General features: G+C 45.4%; 1 protein-coding gene across 2 annotated transcripts; it reads right to left on the bottom strand.

The window, feature by feature from the left end:
* Nucleotides 1-8,368: 8,368 nt before the first annotated feature.
* B3GNT2 (UDP-GlcNAc:betaGal beta-1,3-N-acetylglucosaminyltransferase 2) lies at nt 8,369-24,943 on the bottom strand. 2 transcript variants are annotated; one of them, XM_074536963.1, is made up of 2 exons: nt 24,442-24,943; nt 8,369-10,790 (listed from the first exon to the last, which is right to left on the bottom strand). In XM_074536963.1, exon 2 carries the CDS (start codon nt 10,779-10,781, stop codon nt 9,588-9,590), a length of 1,194 nt encoding a protein of 397 aa, XP_074393064.1. In that variant the 5' UTR covers nt 10,782-10,790; nt 24,442-24,943; the 3' UTR covers nt 8,369-9,587. The 2 variants fall into 2 exon arrangements, with proteins under 2 accessions (XP_074393064.1, XP_005489429.2); XM_005489372.3 differs by lacking the exon at nt 24,442-24,943 and adding an exon at nt 24,003-24,147.
* Between the last annotated feature and the right edge of the window lie 2,669 nt (nt 24,944-27,612).

Here is a 27,612-nt window from a genome sequence, read left to right as displayed (position 1 = left end):
TTACAATGTGCCTCCTAGCTTATACACAAGCATCACTTCTCCTAGAACTAATTTGCATGCATCAGTCTCCTACTGGAAGGCCTTTTATGGTCCTGGAGGGTCATCTAGAGGGGTCTCTGGTGGTTGTACTCACTGAATCCTTCAATATTACACGTGGCCTTTCCTTCAACATATTTTTGGGCATGCAGTGTTGTTTCTTGTTATATAATTTGCCAAAAACCCACTACAGACTTCATTTTCAGTTTCTCCACACATACATTTCCAGCTACATTTATCATCCTGAGTGCATGCCTTTACATCCTTTCATCTTTTCTGCTAGTTAGTCTTTAGGCTCTCCCAGCAACTTCAAGGGAGCTGAAAATTTCTATTCTTTATGTTATTTATCAACAGGACTTGAGGACATGGTATGAAGCTGAGTCAGGGAAGGTTTAGTTTGGTATCAGGAAAATCCAGTGCCTGCTGTGTGTAAAAAAGCCCACAAGTTTTTCCCGTGCTCCTGGCTCACTCCCATTGAAGACCCCCATTTGCTTTTCCAGGCTAACTCTTGATTCTGTAGCTCTCTCTCAGGCCTTTCCTCAGCCTTTCCTTCCCAAATCCAGGGCTCACACCTCACACAGACTGCAGCTGCTATGTGTGGGCCCCTGTGTCTCCTTCTGCACCTTCTGCAGTTCACCTCTGTCCTTTTGGGATGAGCAAACCCAAACTGTGTGCATAGTGAAAATATGGATGGGCTGTGGATTTACTGTGTGTCAGCCCACTAAGATATGGGCTCCAGCTGCTAAGAGTACTTGGAGCTCCTCTAACTCTTTATCCTGCTTCTTGAATACCAAACTATTTTTCCTCCAAGTGTATGTTTATAAAGATTTTCAGATCTTAACATGAACAAGAATCCCCTGGAGCTGAGGCTGGCATCATGCCGAGCTATATATCACTGTAAAAGACAAATTCCAGACCCTGGGATATTCAGAACAGACCAGAATAAAAGGAAAAGAAACTCGAGAGGAATTTAAAAAGAAGGAGGTGGGAGGGATGTTTAATGTAATGTTAAAGCAGCGCCAGGTTATTCAAGCAGATGCCAGGTGACTAAATGAAAGGCTGGTTGTTTTCTTCTGCAATTTGTGCCCTTTCCTTTCACAGATCTCCCTTCTGGGGATAGGAACAATAACATCAGCTCTGGAGCACCATGTTTATCTGCTCACTCTCACAGAACTACACCCACACGGGTGATCTGGAGTCTGTTTGGGCCCCCAGAGACATGCAAGGTGTAAACATGCATCTGGAAATAAACCATCCACGGGTTTTTCAAAGCCACTGTGCTTCACTGGAAATCACGGACAAGATACAGACAGAGGGGGGAAAAAGCCTCTAAAATATTTCTGTGCACCAGGTACAGGCAGGTGAAGGCATCATTTACCCCTTCAGCTGCTCCTCATGAGGCTGAGCCTGGCACCATTCCTGCCCTGACCATTCCTGCTGGGCTGGATTGCCAGGGGAAGGGCACAGCTGCTGGGTCTGGAATCCCACAGCCCTGGAACAGATTCTCCAGCCTGGTGAAACTGGGAGAGGTGGTGACTGCATCACCTGGGCTTCTCCTGTTTGCTGCACTGCTCTGGGACGCTGCCCTGCACATTCACCCATCAGGAAGGTGGGGAGTGACTCTCCTGGGTTGTGCAGGAGCCTCCTCACAGGATGGATGTCAACAGGATGGAATACAAAGATGGATCTTCTCAAGCAGGCTTCCCACTCAGCAAATGTGGCTTAAGGGTTTCCTGAGCAGGGCTGTGCTGAGAGTGTCCCTATCCTCATCTGACCTTGGCAATCTCCTGCAGAGATCTGAGCTCTTCCACGTCCTGTTTGGATGAGGGACAACAGAGTGTCACTGGGTTCAAGCACAGCTTTCTCCATGGAGAGGCTGAACTGCAGCAACTCCCCTTGCTTCTCCAGGCAGGAGGCACAGAGAGCTACCCAACAAAAAATAAAGAGGGAAATAACTCCATCCAATGCCCTTGTTCTTTGGAGTCACATGAGGCAAAGGGCTGAATCATAGACACAGAGAATGAAGGACTCTTATTATTATTACGTGCCATTAAAAATTCCAGTACAAAACTCATCTGTGTAATTAGGTCAGTATCAATTACCCTGATAGAATGATTCAGATATCTCCAGCATTAAACACCAGCTACATACAACAAACATCCTCAAAGAGGGAAAATCCAGAATGGACTAACTGGAAACAAGCAAAAATAAATGTAGGAAAGATGTCACACTCTTAACCACCCACACAGAGCAGGAGGTCCACGTTCTCTCCTAAAACACACTCAGAGTATGGAAAAAGCACAGGCAAGCAGGAAAGGACCCTCACATGTGCTGGAAGTGCCTGGAAGTGGAATAAGGACCAGGCATCCTCTGAGATTCAGTACATTGGGTCTGTGCCAGTTCCTCCTCCCAAGAAGGCACAGGCATACATTTCACTTCACTTTCCAGCAGGCAGCTGCAACTCCATCACACAGGATGGCTCAGGCCACACAGAGGAGAGCTGGGAAATGTAACAAATTATGGCATAAGCAAATGCTATTTCAGTGTGGCAAATTGAAGGATGTCTGTTCCAAACTTAGATTAAATGTGAATATTCTTGAAAAGTCTTTAGATGCTTCAACTAGAGGTTCAAAGACAACCCCTCCATAATGCCCCTACTGTGGCATTCACTTTCTGGCAGCTCTGAACCCAATTTTTTCATATTTAATATTGTTCCATTTATAGTTAAAATGGATCATCTTGCTGTCCAGTGGGGAAGAAAGCACAGGAACTAAAAATGAGAAAGCTGGAGAAGAATAAATGGATAATCAGCATTGAATAAGACCTGCTGGCATGTATAACATGAAGATACACTTCATGGAGGAAATAAAAACCCTGTTCAATGCATATATAACCACTGACTACCTATAAACCTCCAGTTTTTCCTGTCATGCTTTGTTACTAAAAGATCACCAGGGCATCAGGTTTAAGTTGTATCACTGATGGCTGTACCAGCAACACCTCCTGGGCTGGTCCAGTCCAAAAAGCTATTGAAGATATTCCCAGTTGTCACTCAAATTGTATCCAGGGAGGAGGCAGCTGACTGACAATCTTCTCATTCTTGGAGCACTGGAAGCTGCATGTTCATACTGCACAGGGTTTGTTCTAGAGCCCTTTGCCAGTGAAGGTAAAAAAAAAAAAAAACAAAAAAGACAAATTTCTGGCAGACAGTGCTGCTTCTCACCAACCACTGTGGTCTAAAGTAGCTTCTAATGATTAAAGGCTCTCATGAGCTCCCAGAAGTGTTTTGCTCTTCCTCTGAGGGGCTGGAGGGCCGATGGAGCCCTGGGTAGGTCCAGCTCTTCCTTGAGCACACATTAGAACAATCCAGGTTCTATTTTTATGGAGAAGAGATGACAGCTCTAAGAACAAATTCCCAGACCAGCTTCAACAAGGAGCCTCTCTGAAAACTGAAGGGCACAAACAAAGCTCACATCTCTTGAAAGCCATCCATTTTCCAAGTATCACAAAGCATGGCTCATGTTTCAGCTTTCTTCATAGGGATACTCATTATCTGCTGCTGAGCATCATCCCTGCTGGCACTGTACCAAAATCATGCAGGACAGGCCTAAGGAAAACAATTCACTTGGCCTCTGTGGCATTTATGTCCTCATAAACAAAGTGGTCAACAAGTAACAAGATGATGAAACTCTTAGGTCCCTTGGGCAGCAGCCAAAAGCTGCTACATCTGAAGCAGAAGTCTGTTTTCTAACATATGAGAAAGATTGAAAGGAAAGGAAAATGAGACAATTTCCTTTAGATTTTTAACTTTAAAAAATTTCTCCCACTTCCCACTGTGACTAAATAAGATATCCACCAAAGTGAGGGTTCACTTTTTTTTTAGTTAATCTCAGGATAGTATTTCCTACCCTGGCAAGATTTTTTAACATCTGTAGTGGGGATTTCTTCCCACCCATTGCTCTCCCCCCATCATTTGTTTCTCAAAAAGAATTTGTATGTGTTTGAATATGGGACGATAAGAAATGCAAACAGACATGCAAATTTTGGAAGAGAAGAAAAGCACAAGGGGTCTCCAGGGACATAAACATGCTTCTGCTTTCTTCAATGTTGCTGAAGAATAATTCAAATCTCAGTTTGAATTAAAGTTTTGCTTTAATAGGAGGCTCACAGGTGAGCTTTCAGGTCTGATCTGCCAAAGACAGGTGAGAGCCTCCCCACTTGGCCAAGCAGTTCTATAGACTGAGCATAAATACACAACTATTTCCAGCTCTACCACAATCTAATGTTACAGGATTCCAGGAAAGCAAGAGCACAAAATATTAACTAGAATGATCCTACAGGTAAGAAGACAGAGAAGTGGCTTGAAGGATGATGTTTTCTCAAGTCACAACTCAAATTTATTGCACAAATGAAAGGTCCGTGTTCTTAAATCTTGGGACTTCCTTTCAGCAGGACTTTCAAATGCTCAGCACACACAGGCATCCTGGCTGATCTGCCAGCACAGTGTGGATGCAATGTCCCCAGAAAAAGGGAAAATTTGGGCTGTCACGAGACATTGACTTTTCTGGAAGAGGGGGAGTATCAGTGATAGGAGCAGTGAGGAAAAAAACATGACACATTTAAGACAAGTGAGGAAACACAAATGAATCATCTTTGCAGAATTCAGGCAAAATTTATCCAGAGGGATGGAGGAAGAGGGGGAAAGGACACAAAAATACAGCCACAGCAAATACAAAACTGCAGCTCTGGTCTTAAAAATATAACAGGAGATGTCTGGGGATTATTTCTAATCCCTGTAGAAACTCTCTCCAAATCTGTCCAGAGCAGTTTTGTTTAAAGAAATTGCAATGGCAGGGGCAGTAGAAAAGCCAACTCCAAAATCAGAAAATTCTCAGCTTGTTTGGCAGCTCAGCATCTTTCCTCCATTTACTCCCCTGTTTGAAACAGATTGAAATCAGGCTCTGATAGAAATGATTTTCTAAATTTTTTGTAACTTTCTCAGCAAACCTTGAGGTTTAGTGGAGAGGCAAGCACAGTGTTCACCAAGAGGTGAGAGAGATGAGGGGACAGAGGGAACAAAAACATGTGACAAGGCAGGAAAGATGGATTCATTTAGATGGAGAGCTTGGCAGGAAAGACTGCAAATGACACAGGCTGAACACACAGAGGTAAATCAAGGAGCTTAGAAATTAGGAGGCTGATTTGAATTGTCTCCACATAAAATTTGAAATTGTCAAATTTATCTTGATTTATCTGACAGGAAACTCACTGTGCATTCATCTGAAGCACATAGCTCATGTCTGAAGTCTTTAGGCTTTAAGGCAACACATACATATATATATATATATATATATATATATATATATATCTGCAATAACATGAAAATACAGAAAACTGAGCAAAAATTGAGGTCACAGGTTCCATACCTACACGGACATTTACAGAGCCTGAAATGATGACTGACATCCCAAGACTAACTTAAGCCCAGCTCACCTGGTTGAGCCAGGTGTTATTAGACAGGGAACAAATGTTTTCATTGACAAATGGAAATGGACTCTTTCTCTTTTGAAAAGGCTGGCCTGCAAAGCCCACAAGGTGCTGCTCAGCCTCGGCAGAATCCAGCCAGAGCTGTTTAAACACTACTTAGAGCAGGCTGAGCCAATACAAATATAAATTGTGATTAGCAATCAAATACCTGCTCTGAGCACAACAGAAAAACTGACCTGCTCAGTATTTCATCACTCCTGACATTTTGAAAATTTGCTTCCAGAACTGTGGTTTACTTTAATTCTCACTCCCACTCCTGTTCTCACCTTCATCCAGCAAGGAGGGGGGCAACAGCTTTAAAAAGTTAGAGGAAGAGAAAGGAGAGAATTTGAAGAGTGTTTTGTGCTGGGGCTGACGGACAGCCCTTGCTCCATTCAGAACCACCTCCATGATTTCTGTCGATGAAAGGGATCCATTAAGCAGCTCTCCCTGCCCCATTTGCTTGCTAAGTTGGTTTCATGACTATTCTGAGAAGGAAATAGTTCAGTGCAGACATGAACTCATTTGGATTGGTGCCCTCAAGCAAACGCAACTGGAGTGGAAATCTTACACATATGAGGTGCAGCAAGGCAGAAGGGAAAGGAGGCCGAATTTCAGGGGATTTCAATGCTGGCTGCGGGCTAGATGAGAACAGCAGCACCAGATAAGGGCTGGATTGCTCACTGCTGCATCACAAAGCCCCACATTCAGCATTACCTACAGGAGGAGCCTTGCTGACTTGCATACCCAATGCCAACCTTCCAGTGAATTCTAATGGGCCTCTTTCTTGTGCTTTCCAGCCAAAACCCTTTTTGAAGTTTGGCTTTCTGTGCTCCCAACATTGAAAAGAAAAGGACTGCCAGGAATTCTCTTATCACCAGCCCTGTCAAGTGCTACATTTCACACAATCCTGCATAACAAAACTGGCAGGGGAGGAAGGGATCCAAGTGTAAAATGCAGTCAGGCCAAGGAACCAGCTGGCAGAAAACAGGGACTCCATCCTCTGGAAGATAAACCTTATAATTTGTGCATTAATTATAGCTCATTTACCTTCCTTATCCTGTGTTTTCTCCTCCCAATTGGATTTTGAAGCAAAGGCCTGAGCCTTTATACAAACAAGCTAATGGATTCTAATGGCTCACCCTGATGCAGCATTATTTAATCATAGCAGCACTTCATTTTCCCTGCTGCATCCAGGGAAGAACAAAGACTGCATCCACACTCAGCTGTCTCAACCAAACACATCTTATTACAGTTTCCAAATTCCATTCTTTTTATTGTAGTCAAAGTTTCTCTTGCCTTCATCTTACTAGACTCCTTCCCTTTAATTTAAGAAAAAATACAACTGAATTTTAAGTATTTAACAGCATTTAAGAAAGATACAGTAGAATATAGCAGTTACAGGTTGTTGCACATACTTTTTAAGGACTTTTCACCTTTTGTATCCCAGCTGTCTCCAGATACCAATCCCATTGTGCTTTTGGATGCATTGTGTTCCTTTATGTGTTATTTATTTCCCTTACTCTTCACTCCACACACTCCCAATTATTTGCCAAGACAACTCTTTCTCCTGGGAGTGGAGCAGGCACAGCCACCAGTGCTCCCCCACACCTGGAGTAAACAAAAGTGGTCTGTCAGATTTCTGCCCCAGTACCACCTGCTCAGCCCTGTCCTCTGCCCTCCCTCCTGGCCCTTCTGAGGGTGGGGAAATTTGGGAAATGCTTTCTCACAGCATTTCTCCTCCCCAGGTGCCACTCAGCCTGTTTTTCCTTATTATCAGGCATGTCCCACGCAAGAGACCTGGTTTTTACCTCATGGTTGCCAGGAAAGGTATAAATTAAATAATTAATGCTGGCACTCCACCAATCACAGCCGTTTCACTTAACATCCCATGTGCACTCCACCCTATCTTACTCACACGATTTAATTCCTGGGCTCTTTTCCTATCCCTCTTTTTGCTGCAATCCTCCTGTTTGTGTTTGATCCTCCCACAGACCTCAGCAGTTTTATTCAGTGCTCACTTGTCTCTGCCTCTCTTTCCTCTCCAGCCTCCACTCTCCCCTAGCACCCTCCTCTTCATCTCTGCCTCACCTTTTCTCTCTCTCCCCCTTCCTCCTTCCCCCACACCAAGACTTAACACTACCCTTGCATCTCTCACCATCAGCATAACTTATTTTCTTTCACTTGGCCCAAATCATGAATATTTAAAGAAACAGGGTAGGAAGTAATTCATGTAAAACCTGCAGCACTTTCAGAAAGGTGTCACTTCCCATGACAATGACAAAGCACAAGGGTCAAACCTCACAGCACAACACCAGAGCACAGCCTGTCGTTTATCCATGCTGGGGTCAACATGATCATCTACAGAACAAAGAGGTGGAAGACCAGAACACCTCACGCCTCTCCCTGGACAAATAAAGCACCCCATTTTTTCCAGGTATACGAAGGAAAAAGAAAGCAGGTGAAAAGGCAAAAAAGAGCTGTTGCTGCCAAGTTGTTTCAATCAAAAATTTAAGTGCCAGCTATTCAATCCACTCCTTGACTCCTTTCAATTGCACCAGCAATGGTATTGTACAGGCAATTATTTCTGTACTTACTGTTTGTCCCAAGGCACTTAATGTCACCCTTGCTTTCACCAGAGTTGTCCATCTATTCCAGCACCTAATAAATATTGATACAGCTGTGACATTTTCTTGATAGTCTGCTACTCAAGCTTAGAGAAATCAGTCAAATGAAACTTTTTGTTTCTGAACTCGTGAAATGCAGAGTGCAACTCCTCTACAAGTCAACATGAAGCATTACCAGAAATATTTAAATCACATTTTATTTTTCAAGTTCAAAAATAACAATTAGCTTTATTTACCACGTTACACATCTCAGATTTAAAATATCATGCTCTATTTAAATATCCGAGTGACAACACTATACAAATAAAATGTTACACAAAATATATTTAAGAAAATGTTTTGGTCTTCAATCTGAACAATAAATAGACAGGCACTTCTACATATACAAAGAAAGCGACCACTATTTAGAGTAATTCTCCTAAGCAAGATGTGGAAATAGAGAAGATCTGAGTTTCGAGGACACATGGAACTCTACATGAGGCTTCATGCAAACTTCAGTTTGGTTTGGAGTTCGAAACTCTTGGGATGTGCACAATTCTGGATTCACCGTCGCTTTCCAGGAGACCCGAGCCACGCTCTCGAGAAGCAATGTGCAATTTCAGTCATTTCCAGCAAATCAAGCTACCTGATCACATTTAGTGCCCAAACAGAAAACAAGGACTGACCAGAGTAGCTTTCCACACAGATAACAGGAGCAACAAGTCAGCTTCAGTGTGTAGGCTTGAGGCAGGGCAGCCCTACCTGCCCAGCCCTGAAAAAGCCTCATCTTTTTCCTTACACATTTAGCTCTTGGGGGCATTTCAAGCAGAATTATGGGGTTTTTTGTAAAAAAAAAAAGCTTCATCTAATAAAAGGGTAAATCCTTCAGACACACGTACACTTTGCACAAAGGATCATAAGCGAAGGAAAAAAAAAACTGTTCCAGGGTGCAAAAGAACTGAAAACTAAATTAAATTTAAAAAACCAAAATTTGAAGTCTTGTAACCGTCGCACATCTAAAAGTAAAACTGTATTCCCCCAATTTGTGTATTTTCAATTTACAGTGGTTTCCACAACAAACACCACTCAAGGGAAAATTGTTTTCCACCATCACAATTGATGAAAGATGCATTGTGGTAGGCAATCCCTGTTTCCAGTACAGCTAACCAGTCACTGACAGCTAGTTATAGCCTCCAAGTCTTTTTTAAAATTAAGATCAATATTGAAACATAATGACCACCAGGACCACCAGTGGAAAAGTCAGGACCAAGTCTTCAAGGCATCCCTTCAAATTTTAGTATTACTCTCGATTTCAAAAGTACAGGGAAAAGTTTACAGCAAAAATTCAACTATTAAACAGAGCTTCAGTGATCCAAACTTGCAAAGTTTTTCGGACTTAAGACACTTATGCACATTACTTTAACAACTTAAATGTGGGTCTTGCAAGCGTGTCCAAATCTTAATCATTTCTTGAGGTTTTCTACTATGCACTAACATTAAGTTTGTGTAGGAACAGATGTTATTTCTGTATTTCTCTTCGATATCAAATGTTTTGAAGCCTTTGTGTTTTTCTGGAGCAAGCCCAAGCTTCTGAAGGCACATTCCAGTATAAACATCATCGATGGGGTAGAGGAGTACCTGCTCTGATGCATTATTCAGTCTCAGTGCCAGATCCCCAGAGTACAGGAAGCCACCGCCTCCTGCGTACGGCGGGTACGAACCTTCATAAACGCTCTCTGGGATGTAGTACTTCAACTTTTTCTCTCTGTGAGGTCCAGCATCTTTGATCACGTCACCTATAAATAAGTCTTTGGCTTTTTCCTTTGTTAAGCTCTTCAAGTAATCCAGGATCTGATTGGTATTCACAAAAACATCATCATCACCCTTAAAAATAAACTGGACATTTGCGCAGCTACTGCTGACCCACTTCAGAAACAGCACCTCTTTCAGAGTCAGATTGAAGAAAGTGTCTCTGTAGTTCCAGAGGAGAATGTCATGGTGGGTGTCACTCTCAAATTTAATCATGTGTGAAAGGTCAGGAAAATGATCCTCTGGTGGGGTCTGCCCAAGTAAGAAGACCCTTCTGACTATCACATCCCCTGATTCTATTTCCTTGCCCCAGGATTCCCTAATTGCTTGTCTTCTATCAAAATGGGGTATAAGTGACTTAATAGCCAGCAGCAGGAAAGGTTTCTGTTCACACTTGTTTGGCTGATCCATTAGCAATGAGTAATTTCTACACCTCAAATAGAGGAGGAAGTCTTTGAATCTGTCTGGCAAGTTTGCAAAGTCACTCACCTCTGAGTGCACCGAGGGGTCAGGGTCACAGGAATTGAGGACACTCAGGTTAGAAACCAAGTTCTCTTCCACAGTCATATTGGAAAGCAAGGACAGAATAGGGTTGTAGAGCAGCTCCAGCTTCTGTTGCTGTTTGTTCCAATAAGCTTTGTGAGGAGTGTATTTCCTCCAGAATCTGCTACGTGGTATAACAACACGGCCTTTTGCATTCTTGTCTTGGCTGCCGCTCCTCGAGACTTCCACAATCACATAAATACAAATGTTTACCATCATCAGAATTCCCAGCAGCTTTAATCTTCTGCGTCCAACACTCATTTCTCATATCTAGAAATAAATGCAAAAAAAGATTTTTAGCTTTCTTCACAGCAAGTTCTTGATCTCATTAAAAATGCAAGCTACTTTCAAATGCAAGTTAGTAGCCTAAAAACCAAGGTTACCTACACCCCCGAAGAAGCAAAGGCTGATCTGTCTCTAACACACACACATATGGTTTGGGGTTTCATCACCAAGTTGGTACAAATGTGAAGTTTCCATTTGCTGCTTAGGAAAGTTACACAGCTTTTCATGGTGAGTTTAAATTAGCCAGCAGTTTCTGCTTCTCATTTAGATCCCCTTTAAACATTTGACTGCATAATAATTAGAATCTGAGCCCTCAGCTTGGCAGACTGAGAAACTTTTTTTTTTTTTTTTTGCTAGTAAGGTGAGCTGAAGGGTATAGAATAAATTGCTATATGATAAGGTCAGTTATTTTTAAATTAGGTTTCAAGCTTTTATACTTGCACTCTCACACCTTCCAACTACCTAAGGGGCAGAGCCAAGTTTTAAAGCACACAATCAGTTTCTGACAATTTCACTTGGCTGCTCCTTGGAAGAAAGGCTGACAAAACTTGCCAGCTGCATTGCTGATATTCAGACAGAAGAGAACAAGAACTTGGAATTTTTTTCCCCTTCCAACTGGAAAAAAAGAATTCAAACAGCAAATGAAAGTAGAAGTGTAATTATTACTAGGAAGGAAAAAAACCTGAAAAGAAATAAAAAAGGTGAGGTCTCCCATATATGCAAGACTTGGAACAGCATGTGTATATCTGTCATACAAAAAGTTCCATGATCCATCTTCAGTTTTTACTGGGGAAGAAAATGGATCAATCCCTCTTTGTTCCACAGCTGACAGAATGCAGGTACAAGGCACACAGTACAAGGAGCACCATGAAAACAGTCTGTTCCTCTAGAGCAGTGCCTACCAAACTGTTTACTAGCCCTGGGGTACAGCAGTGTACAAGCTCCACAAATAATTCAGCATGAATAAGAAGGTTACAAAGACTATGCTGAAGTCACATACAGAGCTCACTTTCATGTGCCAGGAATATAAATGATTATTGGAAGATCAGAAAAACCTAATGCAATAAAGAATTGGTACTGAGTGCTGGGAGCCCAGCTGTGAGCAGTGCCTCAGGCCCTGAGGTCACAGAGCAACAGCAGATGGAGGCAGACTGAGAAGTGCACCTTGTACTTGCTGCTGTTTTCTTTTTTTCAGCCATCCCCAGACACCTGAACTACACTGACCCTTGGTCTCTTATGGTTTCAGTCCTACTTTGTTTTACCCCTCAACAAGTTAAACACTAAACTTCTAAAAATTAGGAAGAAAGCAGCAAGTAAATAATCAGTAATCTTTTTTCTCTTATTTACCCATAACCATTATTAAATCCAAAAGGGGGTGTGTGGGTGCTTTTCTGGAACTGAAATCCAAATCCTAGAAAACACGGTCTCTCAGAAAAATGCCTGTGCTTCCTCAAGTATCATCTGCATATTTATCTGTGTATAGGCTCAGGCCAGGTCTACTTTATTTCACATTCTACTCTCAGTCAGCTATGAAGTTTCTGTTCTAATTTTAAGGTAGTTTTCCTCTATACCTCAAAGACAAAACCATACTCGTGGTCAGTCATCAGCCATCATTTAAGATAAACAGCTGAACTGTTCAGAAAGCACTGGGTTTGGTCACATAGACTTCAAAGAAACTTTATCCTCCTCTTTAGCTGCCACTAAAACCAGATAAATAAACTAGTTTTCTAAATTTATCTTTCACAAGACACAAAAATACTGGAGAAGGAGCAGTCCCCTGTTTTGTGCTGCTCCACAGAGCTCAGCATGAACATCAGGGCTTCTCTGCCCTGTCCTCAACAGCATTTCCCACTAAACAACAAATGAGGGAGTATCTGATCTATGATCCTGGGACCCCAGAGACAGCAGGGTGGCTGCTCCCTCCTAGGAACAGCCAACTAACAAGAGCTCAGTCAAAGCTCGATTCTTCAGGATATGCAGCACCACACAGCTCAGCTGACACTGCCCCCAGCTTACCAAGCTGAGAGTATTCAACACCTCTAAGGCATCTGGGTACTTGACCTGAGACTCTTCTGACACAATGAGACACCATTTAAAAAGAATTTATTTCAAACACTTAAAAATCCTTCAGTCGACTATGACTGCAGTCCCCTGCAGCAAATGAGACAGGGATCCTGGGCAGAAAAATCCCCATTTACTGTTGGGCTTGGTGGAGCTTTTCAGTAGAAAAGGTATAAGTCTGGTGAGGTGACAGTGGCTCCATCTCACAGAGCACAGTAAAGGGTGACAGTGTCTCCATCTCACACAGCACAGTAAATGGTGACAGTGGCTCCATCTCACACAGCACAGTAAAAGGTGACAGTGGCTCCATCTCACACAGCACAGTAAAGGGTGACAGTAGCTCCATCTCACAGAGCACAGTAAATGGTGACAGTGGCTCCATCTCATAGAGCACAGTAAATGGTGACAGTGGCTCCATCTCAGAGCACAGTAAATGGTGACACCACCACAAGCAAATACTCACAGCCTCTACCCTGTTCCAGGCTGTGGATCCACAAGCAGCTGAACCAATCTAATCATCTGATGTAAAAGCCCAAAGTAAAACACCCAACTTTTCCACCTCCTTCCACATAAGCCATGGCCTTTCACTGTAAATACCTTTTTGAGGGCAGGAGTTAGGCTGTATTTTCTAAGTGGGCTGAGTACCACATCTACATTATCTGCCTGCCAAACCCAAGCATTACAAGCCCATTTACTTACTGTGGCTGACAAAAGATTAGATAATCCCTATGTCCTGCAGGTATCACACCTACCACCCTACTGGTCCAGGACTAAACTAGCAGGAATCTGGCAAAGCCAATCTGCAATTCAGGTATCTATCAGACATCACCACCCTTCTCTTTTTACAGAGACTGTAACTGGTGCTAGGGAAGACTTGGATGTTCCCATATAACTTCATGTTAGGCCTGATATCCCCTGCAGCAGCTGCACATGCAGCACCGCTTCTGACAGTGCCAGCAACAGCACGTGCAGTAGTGACACTGCTGCTTCTGAAATGAACTGGTTTAGCTACTTAACACATCACAAGCCATATGGAGTCCTTCTAAACCTCCTGTGAGATGAATCAGTTGTCTAACAGCTCAGCTCTGTTCAGTGAGTCAAGAGATTTCTGGACTGAGCAAGAGCAGTTTTGGAGTGAGATGATGTTGAGAGCCCCGGGCTGTTGTAACGAGCCCGTGCTATTTCCAGCTGTAAAGAACTTGAACGCTGTTTATTTTCTAACTGCACACCATCAAAGCTCTTTTCCCCCTCAGAATTACACAGATTCCCTTTCATAGGACAGCAATTAAGAAAACCTTAAGAACAGGAGAATGTTGAACAGATACCCGTGTTGCTCTTCTGCAGAAGCAGAAGGTTACCACTGGAAACAGTCAATGTTTTCTGTGTTCTGCACCAAGACAGCCTGAAACAATGTTCCAGCTGCAGCAAAGTAACCACGATGGCAACACGCACTCAGAGCATGAGCAACTGCACTGAAATTCAGAGCAGCTGATGTTTGTCTTAACATTACTTTTAATTATTTGCATATACCTGCTTTGAGACATCTTTAGGCATATTATTTAGCTTTGGGAGAAATTCTAATCTTCCAGTATTTTAATACCAAAGGACACCAGTGAAACTCAGGCATGGAATTTCAAGATCCGAGTAAATATAGCAAGACTAGGGAAGGATATGCATATATTTTCCTAAAACACAGCCCAAGGCATAAAGAACTAAAAGGAGTTTGAATAAAGGCCAAAGTAACTTCACATTCTGTCTCCCACTAGTTATCTTCAGCACATTTTTGTTTAAAAACCCCTCAGAAGCAACACCAAAAAAACCAACACCCCCACATACACATCCAAGAGAACCAATGGTAGTGAGGCATTTCTCTAGTAGTGCTCCTCTGGTTTTCTGTAATAAGCTTTTAGAGGGCCAGACTTGCATTTGAGCAATGCTTACTTATGTAATTGAACCTAGTCTGACCTTGTCCAACCATTTTTTTGAATCACTCTCTATTTTCAACTTCTGTGAATTATCCTGGTTCCTCAACTTTTCCCCACACCAAGAACTTGTAATGACTCACTATTCTATTACCACACAAGGAACCCTCAGAAAGCACTAATTATTAATTTTAAATGTATGACATTATTTTCTCTACATACATTTACCATACAAGCTACACGATGAACTTTCATCGGTCAGCCCTTCCCCTCCTAGATGGTCATTTTTGATACAACAGTGACAACGACAAAAAGAACTAATTTAGTACTTTAATTTAGCTCTTTAAAAATTAAGTGGAGATTTTTTTTGGAGTTATAGATCTGTGGATTTTGGTATGAGGTGTAAGCCATTCTGCACAAAGACCAGTGCAGAAATGGCTTACACCTCATGCAAAAAATGAAGTCATCGTACACACCACACAAGGGACGGCTCTCAAAGCAAGACTGCACTTGCAGGCTCTGAGCTCACCCAAGTCACAGCCACAACGGAGCAGAGGGAACACGTTCCAGCAGGGCTCCTCTCCAGCCCCAGCCACGAGTGACCACATTCCTGCACGGCTCCCCGAGCCAGCCAGCCTTCATTAGGTGAGAGCACCATCCCAAAGCCTGCCAGGTGCTGGCTGAGGGCAGCTGCTGCAGGAGCAGGGCAGACAACCCTGCAGCCATCCCTGGGCTCTGGGAGCGCTGCCCTCACATCTCTCACACTGCCACCACCTGCACCAGCAGGGTTTTGTTGTCCCAGTCTTGCTTCTCCAAGCGATCAGATAACTCACATTGCTCACAGCAGTCACATTCCAGTGAAACTCCAGAAGTTAACTCGTCAAAAGCTGCTACAAACCAGTGGGGAAATCCCGACTGCATTCAGGTTTGTGAAAGCTTCATAAGAACCCCAAAGTCCCTCTCTCTAATACCTACTTGATTTGTGCCCCACACTACCTGATGTCAGATTTCAACTGTGCTATTAAAAGACTGAAGAGTTCTTTCATTTACTGCTGAATGCTAAGTTCTGAGGAGCAGAATTCCAGAATCTTCACAGTAAGTTTTACTATGCTTCCTGCAACCATCTGGACTAATTTCAGGTCTTCCCCTACCCCTAGTTCCTTCAGCAGAAAAGAGAAGCTACGAGAACATTGCCTTTTAAGGTGTGCTATTTAAAATAACATCTATGAAACAGAAGCTTTGTTGGCTTTATATTGTGGTTAGAAATACTGCAACAACACCCACAGAGTCTGCAGGGTCATCTTTGCATCAAGCTATCTTTACAAAGTCATTCAACAGTAAAAACTTACTTTTAACTTCTTTAAAATCACCCTTCATGAAATTCCTGCTTGACAGAACACTTAGAGAAGGAAGAGATACCATTGGCTCACCACTGTCTCTAACTGAACTCTTTCAACTCCAAACCAAACTGCTGAAATCCCCAAACCTTCAACCAGAGTAATCCATTTTTTCAGTCATTTTTAAATAAGTAAGCTACCAGTAAATCATCAGATTATCCCAACCCTGTCTGTATTTTAACTTATTTGCAGGTGTCTCTCATAAAAGCTCTGGATTTGATTGAGAAAATATTTAAATATGGTGCACCTACTGAATTCACTACAAGTTAGACCTAAATATTTTTTAACCTGTTAAAATTAAATCCTTGGATTGGCTGAATGTTCAGTTGCATATTTGAATTTTTGTGTTTCTATAGATGATCAAGGTATACGCAAGAAAAGGCCATTATGAAAAATATTCTGTAATCTCAATCCTGGGTTTAATGGATATTCCAGTTTTTCTACTGGTACAGACTACCTGAGTTTGGTCATGGTTTTCCACAGGGATGAGCAAGCAATGTAGTTGCACATGTACACCACACCTCCATAAGTCAATTTAAACAATGGCAGTGTCTCAAATTAGTGCATCATGCTAACATCACCATTCTGCACTGGCATGCCTGCAGCCACACTAGACAGCTATGAAGGTGTTCCTAACTGCTCATAAAAAACACCAAACCCTAACTAACAAAAGACTTGTGATGAAAAAGGTTTGGTTTCTTTGTTTAACAGTATAAATAGTTTGGGTTGTTGGTCTTGAGTTTTTTTTTCCAGTAATTCAGATTTCACACTGACAATCAAGTGTAATATCTCGACTCCCTATAAAAATAAATATTAAAGTTTAATATGCCAGTAGTTGAGGGCCTGTGGTAGCAGATATGACCTGTTTTTCCCAATTGGTTAATGCAGAAAATTCCCGTGTCATTCTAAGGTCAGTTCAAGCTTGAGAATGACGTTGTAAATTTGTTAGGAATAACCCAGAGCTGCCAGCTTCTGCTTTAAGAAGAAATTTAGTTTTCACTTGACAGGCATCAGCTTGAACGAACAGTAAATTATAAAGAATCAAGAGAAGGGGTTTAACCAAGTGTCAGCAGAGAAATATTTCTTGGAACAAAATTAATTGTCATTCATCACATCAATTAGAAGTTGGGGAGCACAGTTCCATGGCAGTTTAAAACAGTTTCAGTCATAGCTGACTCATTCCTGTAATTTATTCCTTCCCCTGCATACATAAGCTGCACAGACCCATTTACCTTTGCACTGATTTGATTGTGGTGAATCATTTCAGCTAGCTGGAGGACGATAAAGAGCCGACAACAAAGCAGCAATTAGGGTTCAGCCAGCTTCCATCACCCGCTGATGTGCGGCACAAACACCAGGAGTGGGACAGGAGAACGGGAAGGCTCGCACAGGCCAGGCCACAGCAGAGCCCACCTGCCACCAGCCTCAGCTTTCATGGGCCAGGACACTGCTGCTGCTTCCCACCTTCATCCAGCCATATTCTCACCAGCCTCAGCTTTCATGGACCAGGACACTGCTGCTGCTTCCCACCTTCATCCAGCCATATTCCCACTGCCACCAGCCTCAGCTTTCACGGACCGGGACACTGCTGCTGCTGCTTCCCACCTTCATCCAGCTATATTCCCACCAGCCTCAGCTTTCATGGACCAGGACACTGCTGCTGCTTCCCACCTTCCTCCAGAGCTCCCTCAGGCAGGGCCCGACACAACCAGCACTGCTGCCCCAGAGCACAGAGAGCCGGGGCCACCCATTCCACCACAGAGTGCACCCCGGGCCCGAATTTCTGTGGCACTTTCTGTACCCAGGCCAGGGGCAGTGACCGGCCCAGTGTAACCCACCCACACCTGCTGTTTGCCATGGGGTTCCTTTCAGCTGCACCTTATCAGCCCATAATTACTAGAAAGCCAAGGAAGTGGATAAGGAAGCACGTTCCTGGCAGACACCCCGTGCTTGGATCAGTGCTAGTTGTGACGAGAAAGAATGGATATAACACACTGCAAACCTGACTGATGCTTTCAGCAGGCATTAATGAGAGAAGTCTGCAGGACAGACAACTCTTTTACTTCTTACTTTTGTGCTGTATTTGAAATACAACTCATGATTTAGAAAACCTACACAAAATGCAGATAACCATAATTTCCACAAACAAGACAACTCATCTGCTCCTGATCTCTTCCGGTTTTATCTTAAAACCAGTAATTAATCCTGCCTTAACTATATTCCAACCACCTTTATGTCTGCACAGAGAGCAATCATTATTTAGTCAACTAACAAAACCATCCTTCAAGCACCATACCTCAGGCCATGAAAGTTCTGCCTCTGTTCGGTCTCCTGCCCACCGTAGACACAAAACACACTACTAAAAACTATGTTTTAAAAACAGGAACAGTGTGACTTGGAACAGCTGATGAAGTCAACCCCTACCCCTGGTTGCCACTGTCCTTTTGGGTTAAAAATAAACGCTGGGTTTCAATTTGACTTCCCCAAACTGCTGCCTTTGTGTGATGGGATACACAACTGGGAGGGTAAAATTGCCAGCCATATTCCCTGCCAGTGCTATGTGGTTACTCAGAAGTCAATTCAAACCAAATTCATACTGAGAATATTCATCTCAGAATTCTGGGATCTGCCTCTGAAACTACAGTACTTTGTGGAGCTAAACATGCATTGAAGAATGCAAAACCTACTATTTTAAAATGCAAATACGTGAAAAATACTTTTGCCTTCAAGTGGTTTTGGTTTCAGGTGTAATTAACATTTACAGGAAAAGTTCTTCATCTTTCTAAATAATTCATTTATAGTTCAGAAAAATCAGTGGAGTTGTAATCAGAGAAGTTCATTGTCTTCCTTCAAAGCTGTAAAGCCTAAGATACAGATCTCGTTCCAGCCTACCAAGTTTATGGAAAAGGGAACAATTTCTCCGGCAGCTTTAGGCAGCTAAAGATGCATATAAGTATCAGGAGGATTTTGTAAAGGATCTTTAAGCCGGCTAGGCAGCTAACTCCGGTTCTGTTAACAGCAGATAAGCATCTAACCCGATTAGAAACTTCTACATCCGAGTAGCACCTTCTGTACCTGTTACCTGCACACCAAAGTGAGCATCCACAAAGCTTGAGTGTGGTTGGAGAATCAACTTAGGGCTGCTCTGCATGGGTTTTAATTGTTTTTATTCAAAAGCAGATCGACAATAAGTTTGCAACAACAATTTCCATCCCAAAGACAGCTTCCCATTAGCTGTGTCTAACTTTCAAATACCAGACTGAAAAATATAATTGCTAAAGTGAGATAAACCAGCACTACATTCAGGATTCAGTCGGGCATTCGGCAGCAGCTCTCCTTAAACTCAGTTAAAAGAATCCCACCCTTTCCCAGGCCATGAATTCCCATATTTGCGTAGCTCACTGTGTTACACTGTGTATAACCCTGAAGACAAGCAAACAGAAGATGTTATTTCTCAAGGCCCTTATTTCCTCAATTCAGTTCACCACCCAGCTGCACGAACAGCTCCACCAGCACACACACTGCTCCAGGATACAGAAGCATGCTCCCGGGATCCAGCACACAGCTCGCACACCTCGGGGGGCACACAAACCTTCAAGTACACCGTGAACTCTCCTGTAAATCCCATAGCGATACGCAGGTCGTCTGCTGCTTCATAAACCACTGAGCCTCGGGGAATTACCCTTTTATGGGGGAATTAGTCATTCCCAGCCACAAGTCAAGATTTCTTGCTCATTTGATCCAGATAGCTGGCTTACAGTTGAAGGGATTTGGTCAATTCACTCTCAAGACTAACTCTTCTGAGTGTGCTTAAGATGAAGCAGCTGCTAAATTTCAGAAGTTATTTACAAAGAGGAACAAAACTGTCTCCAAATTAAATGCTTTTCAATTCTTACTGCTGTATTTCTCCTAAACAACAAAGCTTTCTTAACCAACTGCTGATGGAAACTGTTTCATCAATTCTCCCATGAAAACTCTCAGCACCGCACCCATCACACACAGGGATTCTTTTCCTTACTTAAATGCTAATTGCCTCTCACGAGGCACCAATTCAATCATTCTTCTGTAAAGTGTCACAAGACACTTTAATGATCCAGTCTTTCACTGGGTTTTACACGAGCTGGAAACTGGGGGAGGTTTATACTTAGGCACTTTTGAAATCCTAAAAGGCTCAAGGAAATGAGGAGGAAGATACAGGCAAAGAGCAGGATCGAGTCCCAGGTACCTGTCGGTGCTTCCTATGTAAAAGCAAAATGTGACTGGACAGGTCTGACATTTATTCATTCCACAACTTTTGGTCAGTGACTTCTTCACTCTATGCTAAAACGACAGGAAGAGCCTGTATTTCACCATCATATTTTCTTTCTTTTTTTTGCTGTTTTTAAAGCACACGAAGGGTGCTTGCTTACATAAAGGCATACAACAGTGAACTGATAAAAACATCTAAATATATCTCTGTGGGGTCAGGACACGGCAGAACAGGGATAACACATTAGGAATTTCTGTGAACTGCACTCACAGGCACAAATTCTTCTCCAAACCACACGAAGCACTGTCCCGTGCAGGACTCCAATGATCCCTGTGGGGATCCCTGCTCCAACTATGATTCCATAATAAGCACTAACATGAACACAGCCCATGACACACCAGAAACATCAAACACTAATCCCATGACTGCACATGCACCCAATGACCCAACCTTCTTCCTAAATTAACTGTTAACATTCTGGCTAAAAATGTATTAGGGACTAATATTGCATATACCTGAAAAAACAAAACTTTTAAGTTTGAATTTAAAAAGGAAATTCATCCTATTTGCTTCAAAATTACTGCTGCATTTCTACCATAAAGTAATAGAAAATGTAATAAAGAGATATACTAAGGAAAGAATCCCAAACCAACAACCTGTGAGAGGGCCTTCAAGAAACATTAACATGAAAACAAGAAGTTCTTAATATTTTTATGAAATATGTGGCTTTGCTATATTCTGTGCATTTTACAGAAAAAGTTCACTCTTGCCCATATCTTCCATCCACCCTGTCTATGGCCTGTTCTTGGCAAGTTGGAGAATTACACACTTTAAGCTCTACATACAAGAAACCTCCCAGCCTCTACTATGAGGACTGCAAATTCTTCAAAAAGAAGCCATTTATGCTTTTATTACTGCAGGAAGCGTTACCAAATCCAGTAAAAGATGAAGATCTGGAATGTCAGCCTGGTGCATTTCCAGCAGAGCTGCTTTAGTCAGCTACTTGGCAGCACAAGGCACAAGTCTGACAGCACACAGGAAAAGTCCACCAAGTAACCAGCTCTGAGAAGTTTCACAACCCGCCTGAAGTCAAGATTTTGCAAGACCATCTGACACATTTGTCAAAAATTCAGTGATCTGTGGAGAAAGAACAAGGTACCAAAGAGCTTGGTTGAGGATTTGAATTGATACCGTTCAATTATTTCCTGTCCTCTGGTTAATTTGGAGCAATATGACCATCCAGGTTTTGGTCAAGTGCACCGATGAGAAGCCAGCCCTGCTTCCTGGCTGCTGTGACAATGACAATATTGGCTGTGGCAGGAGTCACGATCACATCCTATGTTGCAAACACGATCAGCACTGACACAGCCTTTTGTCACTACCATTCTTCCCTCTTTCAAGTGGAATTACACAGCCAACAGGAAAAACCGCAGGAAAAACCAAGCCGGATCCACTGTGAATGTAGCTGCACCAGGTGGCAGTAAAATGACAATTCCTCAGAGTCTCGGCACTCACAAGTCGCCATGGAGCAGCACTCCTCTGAAAGGCTTGGTTCTCCAAGGAATCTTTGCCAGGCAGGCAAGAAGATGAAGACTCAAATCCTGCTTTTTTCCTCCCCCTCTACATACTCTGTGACTTATCCATACAGACAATTGCCCAGATTTGCCAGCACAGAATACGACACCACTTTATCCACTCTCATTTCTCATCAAACGCTGCTTTTTCTCTGAGCAAACACCACTGCTCCACTGATCTCCTCAGCAGCATCTTCATCACTCAGAAGTATTTTTAAAAATTCAGGATCAGCTTCCAGGCAATAACAATAATTTTTTTGACTACCAGTGACAGCGTGTTGGTTAGGAACAAGCTCTGGGGAGATTAGTGAGCTTTACCTATTATGAAACAGGGCATCAGACAGCCAGCTAGCACTCCCAGCCATCTAAAGCATGACCTTCAAAACAAGTCCCTTCAGCTGTGCTACCTTGCTGCATTTTCCTCATCGTGGGGAAAAGAAATGAGCACAGATCCAAGCAAACCCCCTTTACAGGTGACAAGGGGACAGAATTACTTTAAATACATTCTACTTTTTTATGCTCTCTCCGTAGGTTCCCTACAGCCATACAGCTCGGTACTGCACAACATCTCCTGTAGAAAGTCACACGTTCAAAGCAAGTAGCAAAACCAGGGTTTCTTTTAAGCCAAAATACTTTGACTCTGTCTGACAATATTACATTTTTAGGTACAAGACAGAGATTCTGTATTTTAACCCACCTGCACAGCAGTGTTGTTTTTCAAAAGATACCTATCTTCTCGAGCTGTTTACAGCCCCGGGAAGGAAAAAAAAAAACCCAAACCATTACAAATTAGATCTGCCGAATGAGAAAAGCTGATTCTCTGTTCCGTTTCCTCCACGCATTTCGTAACAGCTCAGCGCTCATTGAGCTCCTCGGGTGGTTCCTCAGGCACCACGGCCGGTTCCCGGGCGGCAGGGCAGCCGGTGCCAGCAGCGTGGGCTCCCATCCGAACCGAGCCCCGAGCGTGCCACTCACCCGGTGCCACCGGCCGCCCCCGCCCCACCCTCGCTGACAGCACCCGAGCCCGCCGCCAAAAGCGGAACTGCAACAAGAACACGAAACGGCTTCGAGCAGCTTGGGAAGGGAGCTGGATTCCGGGCTGTCTCTCTCTGTAAGACGGTGAACAATAATTTACCAGAAATTCCCTCAAAGGACAACGCTATAATCATGTTTTCTCAATAACTCGCAGATGACATGGCCAGCATGTAATTTTGTGCACGCATCTTTCTACGGCTAGACTAAGCTGCTTCTGTGCCCAAACCGAGTCTTTCTGTCCAAAATATATTAAAAAAAAAAAAAAAAAAAAAAAAGGTTGGGGGGAAGTAGAAAACCCCACAAGAAAAAAAAAACGCCAACAACCAAACCACGTAAGCTCTTATTTTGCATAGTTAAAACTAACCATGAGTATTTAATAATCAACCCCAATAGCACTGAGCATTTTGGGAAGTCGGATTAAAGGGTTACTCAAGTAACTTTCACCACAAATTTTTGCAGGATGACGAATGAGTTGCGAGCTGCAGTTTAGCCACAATCCCTGCGAGTAACCTGAAGTCCCCTCCTGACGGGGCACAGGATGCGTCAGGAAGTTTGACGGAAAAAGCATCGCCTCGCGAAGGAGCACATATATTCAGGCGAACTCCAGCAAAAACGCCACTTTCTCCCCTTTCAGGTGCACCAAAGCCCATAGTTTAGCGCCGCTGCCTCAGCACTCCACACTCCAGGATCCCGAGGCGGATGTTGATCATTAACCCGCTGGGTGGCAGCGGGCTGCGAGGTGACCCCAGGAGCGCTGCGAGTGTCCCCGCTCCGCTCTGTCCCTCCCCTCCCGCCGGGAGCGACTGCAGCAGCCCCGGCACTGCCGCAGCCCCACGGCTCGGGCTCGCTCCGGAAAAACCTCACGGCTCCGGCAGCACCAACGCCGCCTCCCCAAGGTTACATGAACAAACCAAAATAAAACCTAAATAAATAAATTTAAAAAGCGAGGACAAACATACGGTGGGCTGAGCTGGCCTGAGTTTCATCCCTGCCCAGCAGACTGCGCCTCTCTCCCGCCGCTCGGGCTGCAACATGTGCCGGCTGCCCGCGCTGCCGGGCAGGGACTCCGCGCCCATGTGCTGTGACCCCACCCTGCCGCCGCCCGTCCCCTCCCAGCCGGGGAAAGGGAAAAACCCGGCCCTAAAAAAACCCCCGATTCACACCTCCGGCCGTTCGCCCCCGCGCCGCCAGCTCACAGCGGTCGCTACGCAAACAACCGAGAGGCGACGGGCAAGGAAAACCTCACGACCGCACGACGAGCACGGGAGGCAAAAATTAAGTTAAAACCCGGGGTTTTTTTCGCCCCCCGTCTCTCCTCAGCCGCTCCGGCAGCGCCGATCCCCGCCGGCCCGCGGGGGCAGCGCTGGCGGGGGCGGCAGCCGAGCCCCCCGCCCGTACCTTGCCAGGCTGCCGCGGGGCTCCGCCGGGGTTCTTGCTGCCGCCGCCTCCGCATCCACCATGCTTTGTCCGGCCGCGGGCTGCCCTCGCCGCGGGCTCCCACCGCCCGGCTCCGGCCTGCCGCCCCACCACGGCCCTGGCGGCTCCGCGCCGCCGCCCCGCTCCGCCGGCCCCCGCAGCAGGCGGGGGCTCCGCACCTGAGGGCGATGCCGGGGCGGCGCCGAGGCGGCCGCGGAAGGGCTCGTCCCCCGTCCCCGCGGGACGGCACGCACCCCGCCGCTGTGTCCTCAGGGCCGGCCGCGCCTGAGGTGCGCGGCTGCGGCGGGCGGAGCGGAGCCGGGGCCGCGGCGAGGAGGAGGAGGCGGCGGCGGCGGGGGCGGTGGAGCGGCGGCGGGGCGGGGGCGCGGCCGGGCAGCGCCTCTCACTTGTTGCCCTGTGGCGGAGCCCCGCGCGCGCGCCCCGCCCGCCTCCCCGCCCGGCGCCGCCGCGCGCCGCAGGGGGCGGGGGCGAGGCGCTGAGCGGCGCGCGCCGGCCCCGCCCCCCGCCCGTCCGCCGGCGCCGCGAGTTGGCGGAGAGCGAGGCGCGCGCCCCGCGGGGCCGGGCGGGGCAGCGGCCGGGGGGTCCCCGCGCGCGCCAGGGCCGTCCCTGCGGTTGGCGGCGGCCGCGCCCTGAGGGGACCGCGCGGGCGGGCGGGCCTGGAGCGGTCCGGCCCCGGCGGGACACGGCGTTCGCCCCCCCCCCTCCGAGCCCAGGCTGTAGAGCTGGGAGGCATTTACCGCAGGAAAGGTGTCTGTGTTCATGAGGAGCGAGGGGAAGGGGGCAGACACCGCTGCCTTGCCCTGTCCGCCTTCCAGCCGGGCCAGGGGCTGCTCCCTCCCTGTGGGATCGGCCCCACACCGGGCACCCTCCTCCTAAGGGTGGCCCCGGTGACACCGGCTCCTGAGCCAGCCCCGGTGACTCCTGGCTCCTGAGCCCCTGTGGCACCGGCTCCTGAGCCAGCCCCGGGTGCTGTGTCCCTCTGCGCGACGCGGGTCGCCGGCCATTCCCTCAGGACATTTTCCCCTCGTGTTTTTTTCCACACGGCCTCAAGCGAAAGGGGAAAACCCCTCAGCTCTGCTGAGAAACGCCGCGCTACATCACTTTTTAATGTTTCTTCTTCAAAGAAACCTTGTTCCTTGCACCTGGCGCAGCTTTTCGTGGAAGTCTTCAAAGATTTTGCTGGAGAGCCCAGGGAGGAGAAGCAAAGGGGGTTTTTAGGCTGTCAAGGCTTCCCTTAGTAAAGAAGTTCATGAGAATTTCTGATTTTGGAAATTCGCCTCGCAGTGATACTGAATCGTGCATGACTCATTCATTAGTAACCTCTTTTGTTGTTGTTTGCTTACTTGCTAGGTTGATGAGCCTACAAATGCTAGCCAGATGTCCCAGTGGAAGCAAACCAAAGGAAACTCTCAAGAACCCGGGGTGCTTACAGGAATAAAACATAGAAATGTGTGCTGCTGCAGCAAAGAGGGCACGTCTTATCGTGGACAGATCAATAGCAACCAGCAGACAGATTTTCAGTTCCCACAGACTGTGAACCTCTCAGCTTTTCGTCCTTCCCTGGATGAAAATGAACACATGCCATTTGCTCCTATTTTTAGCACCTGCATTCTCAATCCAGTATAAGGAGAGGCCCGACCAAAGGAATTGTCTCAACGTCACCTGGCACAACCACTTAAAAATTGTTTTCATTGCCAAGGGAGGGGTAAGTATGTCCCTGTGATCCATGAAAACACAGGTTGTTCACTTCCATTTTACAGCACTTATTTTCACCAGCATTCAGCAGCTGGTGTGCACAGCCCTAAACACAACCATTTTGGGAAGCAGCATCAGTACCCACTGCACATCCCCAGCTCCCCATACGCTGTGTGTCAAATATGGCATGTCAATAGGAAAGCTGCTGCAGGTCTCTTGGAGCTGCTCTAAAACCTTCACTCAGGAGTCTGGAAGGAATGTCCCCATTCACAGTGCATTGGTAGGGACGTTGCATATTTCATCCCTCTTCAAATATTTATATATGTGCTTCACGTTTGAGTAAAGCTGTCCTTTTCATCAGAGCGGGAAGATTACAGCAAAGGGAGGAATTACCCTAAATTGGCAAACATCGTTGTCTATTAAAGTAACACAAGGGTTTGAGAGGAGAATTGAGTGTCTGGCAGCCAGGAGCTTGGCTCCACTGCACAGGAGATTTCATAATGATATGTTTTGAGAACAACTGTAAAAAAAAAAAAAAAAGCCAGAAATCTCCTAGTGCAGTGTATCCCATGGCACTGGGTGCTGAGGAGCCTGGAAAAACACGTTGAAGCTAAAAGGGGTGGTCTATGCTGAAATGGTCTGCTGCCTTTGGGGGAAAGGCATTTCTCCCTCCTCCCAGTCCCACACCCAGGCCCTGCCTGCTCCTCTGTAATCGTAACTGGTCACAGGGCTGCCTTTGGGACCTTCAGGGGGGGAGGTGTTTTAATCCAAATGTATTCCTTGGTCCACTCAGCAGGCAGGCCTCAACAGTTGTCTGAAAGCAGGAAAATACCTGAAACCAACGCTGGCATTGCCCAGAGCACATTTCAAACCACTGCCTGGCTGGGATGGCCCTGCTGTGCTCAGAGCAGCTGTGCCCTAAAAACCCCAGGGAAGGTGAGGTGGGGGCTCATTTTGCAGCCCTGCTCTTCCAAGCAGGTCACTCAACCTCCCCTGGATCCAAATCCATGCAAAGTCCTAAGCCCCGGGATGGTTCTCGCCTGGTGCTGCCAATTTACAGGTCAGCAGGGACCACATCTCAGCACAGATGTGCAACCCCTCCTGGGTGGCTGCTTGTGTGGGTTGAAACCAAGGGAGGCCTGGAAAATGTGTGGGTAAAGCTGTTGTGCAGTTTGCTTCCATGGAAGCAGAAGCAGGGTTTTCAAGTTTCAGGTCTGTAAATCCAAGTTTTGTGACAGACACCGCAGTAAATCATTGCACCTTTTTTTTTCCCTCCTGAGAAAGAGAGCAAATCCTTTTGACTGCAGCAGCTTTAATTTGGTCTGAATCTGGAATAACATTTTTGGTGCATATTCAAAAGCAGCACCTTCACTCAGCATCATGATGCAAGTGATGAGATGCAGTGTACAGCCCAGAGCAGCAAACATTTCCCAGGAG

The sequence above is a fragment of the Zonotrichia albicollis genome, chromosome 3 (assembly GCF_047830755.1).
Source record: "Zonotrichia albicollis isolate bZonAlb1 chromosome 3, bZonAlb1.hap1, whole genome shotgun sequence".
Lineage (NCBI taxonomy): Eukaryota > Metazoa > Chordata > Aves > Passeriformes > Passerellidae > Zonotrichia > Zonotrichia albicollis.
The sequence above is the reverse complement of the archived record's forward strand: the minus strand, read 5'-3'. Positions and strand labels throughout refer to the sequence as shown.

Bases quoted from the DNA above. Each gene is read 5' to 3' on its own strand.
- B3GNT2 (XM_074536963.1), bottom strand. From the start codon at position 10,781: ATGAGTGTTGGACGCAGAAGATTAAAGCTGCTGGGAATTCTGATGATG.